Here is a 13,410-nt window from a genome sequence, read left to right as displayed (position 1 = left end):
TCTGGGAAATGTCTTGACCGAGGGGAGGAGTAGGTGAGACAACCACGTTTGACCTGCATCTGGAGTGTAGGGGGAGGAGTAGCACCAGAAGATGAAGATGCCTGGGCTGCTGCCATAAAACAATGCTCCTTCTACTGCTGAGTGATTGAGGATCCAGACCCTCACTATCCAAGGAAGAAGGTGTCACTGGCATGGAGACACCCAGAACTGGTTTGGACAGGGGTCAGTGCCCCCTGAACACAAACACTTCAAAGACATTTAGAGATATAACTATGAGAGCTGAAACCCCTGAACGTTGTACTGATCAAGACTGAAAAGGATTGAAACTGCTTTGTGGTCAAGAGGAACCTCTGCCAAGGAAGAACAGCTGAAGAGACTGAAGAAAAGGACTGACCCTTGCTGTGTGTTCTGGGGCTGGCCTGCAGTTTGCTGATTTACCTATGGAAAGGCTAAGGGACTTTGCTGTGTGCTGTGTCCCCCCTACTTGAAAAGACTTTGCTGTGTCCCGAAGTAACGTGTCTTCAAGGGCCCGAGGAGAGCTGGCGCCCTGTTGTGGAAACTCAGGAACATAAAAGTTTCCAAGAGTGTCTCAGCGATGCTGTGTGCATGTGCTTTTTGCTGCCTGAGACCGTCGTAAGAACTGCCCTGTGATCGTGTGCACCCGGAGTCCAAGTGAGTCTCAGCGATGCTGTGTGTGTGATTTGTGCACCCTGAAACCTTTGTTAGGATTTCCCTGGGATTTGTGTGCACCCGGAGCTCAAATGAATCTCAGCGACGCTGTGTGCGTTTGCCCTGTTGCAGCCTAAGACCTTTGTGAGAAATTTCCCTTTGACTGTGCGTCCCAGAGAAGTCTTGTTCTCTGCTTTGAACAACAGCGTGACCAGAAGTGCTGTGATGGTCATTGCCATCGGCCCGGACCGGCATCCCCAGAGGAGCTGTGGAAAGTTACCGGCCCGATCTGGCCTTTGCCAAGGAGAGACCTCGAACCATCACTGGCGGGGGTCAGAGTTTCACTGCCCAAGATCAACGAAGTCGCATTGGAGGCCCAAGTTGCAAGGAGAGTGAGATTGTACCCCCCAGGTAACGCTCAGCGAGCGTGCGTGGCTCGCCACCTGGGGCGGGGTGCGGGCTACAGGAGAAACTCTCTTGGCCTTTCCCATCTTTGCAGCGCGAGCCTCTGTTCAAGTCTGTATGGCGGCCCGTACTTGCCAAGGAGTGGCAGTACAGGGGTCGGAGTGTGGAGCTGCACTTTGTTTTCCATCATAACAGTGTTGGGGACATATTTTGGCAGTAGCTGACCGCGAGTCAGTAAGAGTGGCATAGAGAGTGTCCAGAGCATTTCAATCGGTGCTGAATTGCATTATTTTTACATTCTGAACTGCCTGATTGTTGCATTATGAATTGCATTATTTTTACATTACGAAGTGCTTGATTCTTGCATTACGAACTGCATAGCATTGCATTAGGACTGCATTAGATCTTCGAGAATTGTTTATTAATACTGCTAGAACCTACAAGTGCTTGCTGGCCTAATAACCGGCAATGTGAAATATTACTAATATGCATGTTGGATTTTTATTGTGTGGTCTCATCATATATCTTATTTTTATATGAACATATAATTGTTTTTATGAAACTCGTGTGGAGTCCATTTGTGGTGTTAGCACTGTGTTACTGAGAGCGTGGTTGCAAATACTTTACACATTTGCCTTGGAGATCAGCCTGGCTGCTCGTGCCAAGCTACCGAGGGGGTGAGGAGAGGCTGAGGAGGGGCTATCTGAGAATGTGTCCTCCTTTTCCCTGATTTAGAAGCAAGGGTCCCTATTTGGACTAAGGTACCTACCTCAATCAACTAGAGACTCCCAGTTCTAACATTCACATTTTGCAGTACAGACAATTCTTCCCATGAATCATCCATCATCCTTCCTGTTTTCTGCTCTCACCCCATGTGAGAACATCACTATCAGTTGTCTAATACATAACAAATGCTTACTCCCTAACTAACAGAAGGCTTCTGAAAAGTGACAGTATCTGCAGTGAAGAGAAAAACATCTCGTGCAAAACAACTCAATATGCAAAAAAATACAGGCCTTTCAATGCTAAAATCTTTAACATGGCATGAACGGTCAGGCTAACGAAAGTCAGGTTTTAGAAGTATACACAATAAATAATATTGTAGTAAGTATGATTGCATACTACAAAATGTATAAACCTTAATGCGTATTTTATTTAGCAAAAACTCTTGCCTTTTTCACTTAAATGCATTTTTATTTACAATAATGAAGACATTCGCTGTATCAATAGTGATCTTCCTTCTTGCTCTGTCTGTTTTTCTACAGTTAGATTTTCTTTTAGAATTGGTAGAAGGTGGACTTTAGACTATTTTGTTCACAAGTGATTCTAAATCAATGTTTACAGGCTCTGTTTCCTAGTCTGTCCTGTTACACTGATAGGACAGAGGGGAGACAAGTAGCCAAGGTAAGGTGGCATACTTGGCAACCTCATCGACTTCAATTATTGGGAAGGAGAAAGAATCTGGCATTTACAGGTAGAGAATATATTGCAGATGTAGTTAGTTAATACTAAAATTGTATAAACTGCTACTTTTTTATTGAAAGTGAGATGGAAATGAAAGTAAAACTAATGGGGATTAAAAGCACCAATCTAGTTTTAAAAAACGACCCCCTAATTCAAAGCTTTCCAAACTATGTGGCGCGACACGTTACTGTGTCGCGCCTCATGCGTAGGTGTGTTGTGCGTTGGGTTACGATGACGTCAGGGGCGGCCGATATCGGGGAATGCTACTCCAGCCTCGCTCAGTGTTTACGTAATACAAGGCGGAGTAGCTGTGGAGCCTCGTGGTTAGGAGCTCCATTCAGCTATACCGAGGATCACTGGGGGCATTGTCAGAGTCTCAGCGGTGGTCTCAGTAAACGGTGTCCCAAAGGTAACCCTTCCGCCCACACCAGTTCACTTGAGACCCATCCATCTTCCTGTCCTCAAAAGTGGCAGATGCTCCGAGGAAGGTTCGCATTGGCTGAGGGAAGACAAAAGCGAACATCACCTCCAAGAAACTATAAGGAATGGGGTGCTGCGAGCTCTGCTCTGTGGGGCTTCTACCCACCCCTGTTGGACCATAAACCTCTCAAGTGCACGGGGTCAGGGAGATGGGGGCCAAAGAGAAATGGAAACTGAAGGAAAAAAACCTGAAAATACAGTGGGAGGCCTCAGACGCTGAAAAAAGGGGTTATAAAAACACGCCTTCAAAAGGTTTCATATTGGGTGCAATTTACAGGCCAGTCAAGCGTTCTAACACACAGAATAAAGAAAACAAATACAAGGGCCGCCACAGGAACATTCCAGGCGTCCCACAACCTTAAAGTAGCACATGCATGTACATGGGCAGGCCAGTTCTTGCATATATGTCAGCCACACTTTAAAACACTGCTGGAAATTCCAGTTGACCAGCTGCTAATGGGTTCTATTTGGTTCTGTAGCTGGCCTCTGATATTTAGATATTTTATTAATTTATTTCAATTTACATAGCGCAAACATTATCCAAAGGTGTCAGAGAATACAATAGAACGAAGCAAGTTACAAAAAGTATTCGTGATGAAGTTTACATATTAACAAGTTACATATACAACCACGATTATACAAATGGAAGGTGGCATCATTGGGGTCAAACAAGTATAGGATACATATTTACAAAATTGAGCTCATGTGAATGCCATGAGTCATGACCGGGGTTGAATTATTCCTGGGAGTTTCTTTGGAAGAGAAGAGTTTTAAGATCAGTTTTGAAAGACCGGGAAGAGGACTCTGAACCCCCAATAGGACCAAACTCTAACTTTACCCAAACCAGTTACAAACAAGACACGAGATAGGCTTAGTTTGTGGATCATTTTATTCAACATTAGCATAGCAAAGTTTGTGCAAATGTGATAAATTCAACACAATACAAGGATAAGGTGCAATAAAATTATAAATTATATGTACGCTAATCATAGACAAAGTGACAAAATCATGTGCAAAACAAACTATCAACACAATACCTCTGTGTGAAAAATCGAACAACTATATCTTTAAGTCCCCTTCCGCCCCAAGGGGTCACCTCACAATCCTGACCACCTTTGGACCACACAATGTGCAACCACCTGCATCCGCGAGGGACGGTCCCATGCCACAGTACCCTTGTTCTTTCAATGGGCACTGTGCCCCCGAATGCCAAGCTCCCCAGGGGCTGTGACAAAGGTGGGTGGGAGCAGGGCACCCGTGCCGACCCGGTGATCTAACTGTGAGCCCTAGCCCGCAAGCTGGTGTACATCCTCTGGTTGGCCCACGACTGCCGAACCTTACAGGTTGGTACTGTCCTGAGGGGGGAGGTGGGGCTGTTTCTGAAGGACCCTTTCCCCCTGCTAACTGGGGGGAGTGACTTATGTATTCTAGAACGCCCTGACCCCTACAAAGCCTAAAATTAGAGTCGGTGGGAGGGAGAAGCTGCTTCTCTAGTCTGCTCCATCACCATCATCTCGTTGCATTACCTGAGAAGAATTGCACCATAAATCTTTTAAAAGTAGGAGGTTCAAGCAGTAAGTTTTTGCCTTTGCATGAAGGTCTGTAGCTGCCTGGTATTTTGAGTTTATTGTCCAGGTAGCGAGGGGGTGGAGGAAGGTATGGCTTTATGGGTGATGCAGGTAGTCTTGTAGATTGACCTGGCTTCAATGGGAAGCCAGCGAAGAGAAAACAGCAAGTAACCAACTGCAATGGAAAACCGTACAACTTGAAGGTAATCATTAAAGTATAAACTAGTCATTGCACAGCTTATCAAACTGTGTGACGCGACACGTTATGTGTCGCACCCCATGCGTAGGTGTGTCAGGGGATGGGTTACGATGATGCAACAGGTCATTAGGCCACTAGGAGGCAAGAATAGGCTTGAGTGTTGTGTGGAAAAGCAAACCCAGTTGAAGCCAGGATACTAGATCAAAAGTGTGGCCATGAAGAGCAGAGTTTTACGAGACAGAATTCCTCCAAGAACATGCAACATTCTGGGATTTTAGACCACAGAGATTTAGTCTAGTGCCGAAACTGGTGACCTGGTGATCTGGAGCTTTTGGTTTTAATTCCAGCTCTGGCACTTGACTTTAAAATGTGGGATTCTGGGCAAACGAGTTGACCTCACTGTGCAAAAATTGTAAATATGTGTGGAGCGTAACATGATTGTAACTATATAAAATGTAATATCACAAATGTGTAAATCTCCTGTTCATGCGCTGTTACCAACCATGTGGGTTTTCTTCAGATCCATACAAAACATACGTATATTATCTGGGGGTGTGGGTGTGTGTGTGTGTGGTGGTGTGTGTGTGTGGTGGTGTGTGTGTGTGGGGTTGCGTGTGTGTGGGGTTGCGTGTGTGGGGGGTTGTGTGTGTGGGGGGTGTGGTTGTGTGTGGTGAGGCGTGTGTGTGTGTGGGGTTGTGTGTGTGTGGGTGGGGTTGTGTGGGGTTGTTTGTGGAGAGGAGTGTGTGTGTGTGGGGGGGTTGTGTGTGGGGGGGTTGTGTGTGTGTGTGGGGGGGGTTGTGTGTGTGGGGGGTGGTGTGCGTGTGTGTGGGGTTGTGTGTGTGTGATGTGGTGTGTGTGTGTATGGGGTTGTGTGTGTGTGGGGTTGTGTGTGGCGTAGTGTGTGGGGTTGTGTGTGGGGGTGGGGGTGTGTGGGGGTTTTTGTGTGGGGGGTTGTGTGTGTGGGTTGTGTGTGGTTCGAGCTAGCTCGTTCGCATTACCGTGTACCTGAAAAAATGTTCACAAAAAGGTGTGTCACCAACATGAAAAGTTTGGAAAGCTGTGCCCTAATTGAAAGACATGTTTTGTAAATCTAGGCCAGAGGGCAAAAAAGTAAGGCCACCATTCGCTGTGCTCTGTGTATTCCTGTGGTTTTCAGTTTGCCGACAATGGACCTGACTGCTATCACACTTCCACTACATTTTGAGGATGGTGCAAGTGTAATGCCCTCAGACGTGAAGTATCTATGGATATGTTTTTTCTGCGGGATTGGGGTGTTTCGCGATTGCAAGCACTTGATGGACACAACGACGCACAATTCAACAGACACAAGGAGTAGTAATGAAGATGCTAGAAGGTGGCAAGGGTGAAAGGGCAGTCATATACCTGGCCATAATCATGGACAGAACACCAAGCCCCGAGCAGGAAATTGGATAGAGCAGCCATTTGCAGCTGAATAGTGCCAGAATCAGAGTACTGTCAATACTCCCAGGAAGTAATAAATTACATTTGTGAAGGTTAGACATTGATTCATATAGTAACTGTACAATGTACACACACAGGACACAATGTTTGTTCACTGTGTGGGAAACAGTGAGGCAACCAACAGGAACACTTTGTGTGGCCCCAGCACCAACCATAATTATACACTCCTCAGACAAAGGGGTAATAAATAGAAAAGATTTCCATTGGTCTGACTTACTTGCAATCAAAAGACCCAAACAACAGTGTCAAGAAATCCATCTTACCTGTAATTAAGGCTTATCCAGCTTAAAAATCTTGAGGATAGAAATGAACATTTAAGAGAGATGCTGGGGCTCTCTGGACTCTAGCAACCACCCTTCAGAGTAGAGGCTGGAATGAGGGTATATTAACAACAGAAGCAATAAAAAAAAATTCTTTAGATGACCAGAGAAACATGTTCCTTCTCCTGTTTGCAACTTGTTGTTATGTGAAGTGTGGGGAATTGGTAGCTGTAAGGAAAGACTAGGCTCAGGTGTCAGTAGTACTCTGCCAGAGTAAAGGACAGACCGATATGAGAGGAAATGTATTAGCAGAAATTGTCATTGCAAAATAATTTGGGTGGTGGGGAGGAGGAAAATTGTGGTGCTGTTGTAGTTATATCCATTGACGTCAATTAGGGTTGCCAGGGTTAGCAACTGTTACTTATGACCTGCACACCAGTGCCTCTGTAAGAGCTCTTGCTAACACCAGTCTCTGGAGCTACGATACTGCCGTTGCCACCTCTGGCCTTTGGAGGTCTGACATTTATCTTACATATCCTGGTTTCAGGAGGTCATTACCTGCTTTCTGTAGTGTCCACTCCTTTCCCAAGCCCATCATTATCAAATGGGAAACTGTTGAGGGGTTTACAGAAGCCCAGCGGTCACCCCTCTGGTGGGATCAGGTGTGTCGGAGGGTGCACAGTGTTAATCCGGCTGCCTCTGGTGTATTGATGGATCAACAGCAGAGTTTTATCAGTTTACTCACTGGCTTCAGATTCGTGTCCTTTTTAATTCCACTTCAGAGGTTAGCCGTCTGTGAAGATTTTCCATCCATTCAGGTATGTACACCAACCTCAGGTTTGGTGTAAATCCATCCAGATGATTTTTCAGAACTGTTGGACAAAATGTCCAATGGGACTTAAATGAGAATATCAATGGTTTGCTCCCCACTCTTTGACCAATTCACATGAAAACTTTGTTTCAAATTTAAACGCATCATAGGTTTTGTGCAAATCTTCAACTTGGTCTGAAGTTAATAATAGATGCTTTTCCTATGGAACTGGAAAAACACAAATATTTACTTTGGCTACTTCTGTAATGCTATAAGCATTTCCTAGAAGACTCATGTCATATTGTCCTCTGAGATTGTTTGTTTGTCTTGTGGATACTGGCTCAATGATGTTTAATCTGATGGACTTGCCTTTGTGTGTTTAGCTAGCTCTAAGAGCAGGTAACGAAAAGGAAGAAGGCGAGACCGCGGATACCGTCGGCTGCTGCTCTTTGAGAGTGGAGCACATCAAACTTTACCCGGAGCTCGACGAAGAGAAGAATGTGGTTGAATTTGATTTCCTGGGTAAAGACTCCATCAGATATTACAACAAAGTGCCAGTGGAGAAGCAGGTAAGAACACGTTTTCACAGGTGCAGCTTTCGCCAGGTCTAGAGTTATTATTTTGTACACAATAGAAACAATATGTTTTGACCTTTTCACCCCTCTGAAATAGGGATTAAAGGCAGCCTCCTATTCCTCTCCTCGCATCGCACCACCCTACACACTCTCCAAGTACTTCCTAAACTGCTGGTATCCTTGGGCTTGCATGCCCAGCACCCATATTGGATACCTTGGCATACCCAGGTTATCCCAGAACTTGATAATGCAGAAGCTAGGCAGCCTGCCTGGTGTGCATGCAGTTTATGGCACACTGCAATGCAGCATTGTGATTGCTCTGGCACTCAGGGGGACTGAGAGGCTTTGCAAGTTGCTCACCAGTTTGTAAAAAAGCAAGCCAGGTGGGGAAGATTCAAAGTGTGCAGGACTGTTCGGCCATCGCGAGATAACCGGCCAAACAGTGATTCACACTTAAGCAGAGCAAACCACTCCTCTCCCTGCTCTGGCCAGCCCCGCTCGAGACTCACTGACTTCAATAGGAAAAACAAGCATTGGCACAGCCAATAGGTCTCACCTTTTGGGACCTTATAAGTGTATAGTTATCCAGCACAATATCCTTGGTGCAACAACATTAGGTGTTGCATGGCTAAACACTTATAATGCCCCAAAGGAGAGACCTATTGGCTATGCCAATGCTTGTTTCTTTTTCTTGCAGGGGAAAAAACTGCAAATTGCCGCTGGCCCATCTCTTTAAACACTTTTGCGCACCTTTGTTTTTAAATTTACCAGCCCGTTAAAAAAAAAAACCCTTAAAAATATTTTTTCGCCCTGCCAGCTGCACTACATCTTGCTGATGTTGTACAGCATAGCTTATATGCAAAGATGCAGCCTATTGGCTTTGCCAATGCTAGTTTAATTCAAGCTTCTTATAAAGGTGAAAATAAATCTATCAATGAAATCGGCTTGATTCATAGAGCACTGACCCAACCACAAGAGCTCACCGAAACAAAAAACAAATTCAAGATTTGTTCCTCACGGATCAATAGCACTGATATGGTAGCAGTTCAAGATTTAATTGTAAACGTCTCTATCTTAAAAACATCACATCGTTAATTATGTAGAAAGAAATTGGAAGCACAAAATATTATTTGGTGGGACTGGTGGGGGACCAAGACTCTACCCCGTTGAGTGGACTAGTCGGGACTTGACGCAAGAGTGAACATATCAATGCATGCAAATCATCTGCAGTCTACCACGAAATATCCAACCCAATCCAGAAATTTTACATGAATAACAACTGTAACATCCATAAATAGCACAACCAAAACAACGAAGATCTAGGGGAGGAAGTGAAAATGCTGTGTAGTGATAGGACTCGACTGGGTAGGTCTCATTGTAGTCACCTTTCTTTATCAACATTCCAATGTGAATGGCCATCGGTTAATTAATTACAAAAAAGTGAAAAATACTATAGCATGGTGTCTGCCTGCATCAACTACTGAAAAAGAAATGCAGAATTCGCCCATGCAACATTTCTCTATAGGTTAGAAAGTTGTTTTAAAAGTAAAGTGTGTTAAAACATCGTCCAGTACAAGGCTCGCCCTCTCCCCACCAAACCACTAGGTGCAAACATTCATTTGTGAACGCTATTACATCTACCAGGCTACACTGGGGACAGGCTACGATTTTTGACCCATTCGTTGTTAATCCTAATTGGGGGCTTAAAATGAATATGGTTCTTCTACCTCCATATGTAGAAAAATGTCCCAGAGAATCCCAGAGACGTTACTAAGGCTCAAAAGTTAAGTTCAATCAATTTGTACTAGTCAACACTTGGAAAATGTAACATCTTTGCCCATTTACAAATAACGGACCAACCTCTACTGGTAACGACAATGCAAACCCTTGATTTAAAATGCAGGCAGTTCTCCTGCCAAGTTATCTGCTGCGTCACACTTCAAATTCTGTTGTACTTAACTCTTAAGATATCAGCCTATCTGGCATGGACTTTAGTACCAAGGATGTTCTTGCAACATTAATGTGTTTACCGGTCCATTTCTTTGGTCATCTTGATTTGTTCCAGGACCTCAAGGGCCTGGGGTGCAAGCCCTTTAAGGAAATAAAGTTGAAGATGTAAAGCCACAAAACAGAGATTCAGCTACCAACCTTTAGTAATCCACTTGCAACGGCTCGGGAGGAGTGATCACAGAAGAACTGCTAGGAAACTAGTTATGACATGTTATCCCATAAGTACACGAGATTCCTTTGCTTGAACACGTTTCTCAGCCCTTAGCTCATTAAAGATTGGATTTACACTTGGTGGCTTACAGAGACAAGGGCTGCAAAAGTGGCCAGTAAGAAGTGTTTATATGCGTTTGAATACCCATAAACTAAAGAAATTGGACAAAAGTCAGACAAAGAAATTACACAAGACCTAGATTTTAGGGCAAAATATATAAAAATAATTTAGTGTCAAAAGGACTCCAGAAGCAAGAAAGAAATACAGCCATGCTAAGAATCCAAGGCAAAATTAAGTTTGTACGTGTGTAGAAATTTGGACAAGGAAACATCTAGACTAGTTTCCACTACACACAAAATTCAAGACTAATTAACTGCATATGCAGAAGATGATCACCTTGATAACGGGTATAAAAAGCAGTGGTCAGGACAATCTGGAAAAGTGTTCCCAATACAAACATGTGCCTCAAGCCTTGGGTATAAAGGGACTAAGATTACAGCACTGTACATTTGCCTTAAACTACACTAATTGTGTTAGGAGAACACGAAAGGTTTGAGTACATGTGAACATCAAATTTTTCAATCTGTTCAAAACAATAACGCACCTCAGAAATATAGATGTCAGCCTGTTTAGGCAGTTCACCAATAATCAACGCATTTTAAGCGGTGTCATCTCCAGTGATGTCATCTTGCGCTGTTGCAACTTTTGCTATTAACGATGAAGTTGGGTGTTGAATTTGCTTAACAAGCAAAAACAGATAAGATCATACACAAGCTGAATTTAAAAAAAGAAACTTGCTACATAGTCACTGAAGCAGCCATGTGAGCTTCCTCATTCATACATTTATTCTAGGATCGCAAAATTTTACAACCAACGCGCCAAAATTACAAAAGTAAAATTAAAATAAAGTGAGGACTCCCCTCAAACAAAATCTTGGTATCCCATTTTATCACAATAATACATGGCCCACCCCCACAAGCCTAAAGTACACACTGTATTTTCATTGTCAGCCAGGAAACCAATTAGCGCATGCAGCATAAAACCGATGGATTTTCCTGCACTAGCGGCCAGATTCATCAAGCTTAATTGCGCTCGCAAAGGGCCAGATTCTGAGAATCTGGCCCTTTGCGAGTGCAATTTTTGCATTTGGGATTCATCATCCCAAATGCAAAATTTGCTAATAAAGAATTCGCACATTTGCGAGGAATTGCATTTAAGGTATCTCTATTTGAGATTCCTTAAATGCAATTCATGAACCATTTTAAAATTGCGAAATCGCAATTTTGGGCCGCTATTTACCGTGAGGTCAAACCTCGTGGTAAATAGCGAAAACTTAGAAAAATGCATTTAAATGCATTTTTCTAAGTTGCATGTTACACACACACATGTCCTTTGGACATGTGTGTGCGCAACACCAATGTAGATTACATTTCAGGGGTACTACAGGGTGTCCTTTGGACACCCCTGGCACCCTTGAAATCGCATCCTTATTTGCTCGCAAATAAGGAATGTGTATAGGAATCGCAATTTATTTAACGATTCCTACATGAATCCCATTTTGCAAGTCCTTAATAGCGATTCCTTAATAATCACTATTAAGGAATCGCAAAACGGGACTATGATGAATCTAGCTGTAGATGTATAAACCAACAAATCCAAATCCCCGTCCTCCAAACTTGCATTACCCAAATACACATGTAATTGATACAGCTATGTCTACATCCCCAAAGTAGAGAAGACAGAAATGAGAACGAACACTCAATGGTTAACATGATTACATTTAGGCATTTATGAAACTAACCATTTCATGAAATAACACATTGCCGTCTTTGGTAAATTTGATCTCTCCAGCCCCGTAAACAAGCCTGTAAAAGCGCAGCTTGATTCAAATTTATGTACACCACCACACTGTTAATGTTCAAACAGAGAAAGGCTATTCATAAGGGCTGACATGCAGAGATGCTTCAATTGTCCCAAATGACCATTTATGTTGTCTGGCCTAGATTTCAACTGTACACTTCTTTAGGACTCCCTAAAAAAAAAAAACGTATCAAAACCGGCGGCATTGAAAATTAAGCAGCAGGACTCCTGTGCAGTCATAGACACAAAGATCACAAGACACTATGAAGAGAACGGGCTGATCTTCAAGACCTTCAATATAGCATCCAACATGGTAAAAAGATCAGTTAAGAAGAACTGGAGCATATTGAACAAATAGGAGCAGATTTACGACTTCTGGCATATCTCTGCTAATCAGCAGCGATGCGCCAGAAGAGTTGTGACGCATCTGCCCACCCGTGCGCAACCACTGACGTGCCACATTTACAATGCGGCGCACCGTGGAGCTCGGATAGGCAGGTGCGTGTCGTATCCCTCGTCGGAAAGGCGGCGCATTGCTTGACTCACGTCGCAAGCGCAACGCAGCTCTAGCAAGGCTCGGGGGTGCGCTATCCCTACCTTGCTGCGTCAATCCTTGCGCCTGCTTCAAGCAGGCGCAGGGTATTGACGCAGCAATGCCCTAAAAGTGACTCAGTGAAATCTTGTAGATTTCACTTCTCCACTTTTAGGAGGCGTTCCTGCACCAGAAAGCCCCCCCCCCGCGCCAGAACATCTACATGTGGCGCGGGGCTTTACAACGTGACGCATCTCCCAGATGCGTCACGTTGTAAATACCCCTCAGCAAGGCGCTGGCTTTGCGCCGCTGCTGCGTCACAAAAGTGAGGCAACGGTGGCGTAAAAGAGGCGCAAGGGGCTTGTAAATCTGCCCCATGGTCTCTTATAACAGCTACTCCGGCTCTACACAAACGAGGCAGAAGCTCCAGGGATGCTCTGGTCCATACTAAGCGTATGAGAACAAGCACAAACCACAATACCATGCTTAGTCATTTGGGTCGTCCTAAAGTAATAGGACACTACCAGTGCAGCACTTACCACCTCGACTACAAAACCAAAACAATTGATCTAGGGTTACATTCTGTGCGGAGCATTAGGAAACATTAATTGCAGTTCTGAAGGGGGCAAACTATATGATCACCTTCCCTTGCGGTCTTCAATATATTGGAATGTCTAAGGAAGGTGAATACTAAAATTTGCACCACATGTAAGAAAATGACCACGAAAATGGCAAAGCATTTCATAACTGACAGAGAACAACTTCTAATGCGTCATAAACGAACAGCTGGACAATAAAACAAAAAATCATGTAACACCCTTTGAAAAAGAACGATGGAGTTATAGGCTATCAACTTACAAGAAGGGTGCTGAATGATAACATTC

At 43.9% G+C, this 13,410-nt stretch overlaps 1 protein-coding gene and 1 non-coding gene across 2 annotated transcripts in view; one reads left to right on the top strand and one right to left on the bottom strand.

Moving 5' to 3' along the window:
* LOC147677998 (DNA topoisomerase I, mitochondrial-like) overlaps positions 1–13,410 on the top strand; it is a 1,183,590-nt gene that overhangs the window by 1,058,540 nt on the left and 111,640 nt on the right. Inside the window, exon 21 of the mRNA XM_086945880.1 lies at positions 7,722–7,907. Coding sequence (XP_086802006.1) covers positions 7,722–7,907 — 186 coding nt within the window. The remainder of the gene's footprint in view (positions 1–7,721; positions 7,908–13,410) is intronic.
* Positions 9,287–9,423, bottom strand: LOC147677999 (small nucleolar RNA SNORA15). Its single transcript, XR_015303002.1, has one exon. It is a non-coding gene; the product is annotated as a small nucleolar RNA SNORA15 (small nucleolar RNA).

Source organism: Lissotriton vulgaris, chromosome 12, assembly GCF_964263255.1.
Source record: "Lissotriton vulgaris chromosome 12, aLisVul1.2, whole genome shotgun sequence".
NCBI lineage: Eukaryota > Metazoa > Chordata > Amphibia > Caudata > Salamandridae > Lissotriton > Lissotriton vulgaris.
The sequence above is the reverse complement of the archived record's forward strand: the minus strand, read 5'-3'. Positions and strand labels throughout refer to the sequence as shown.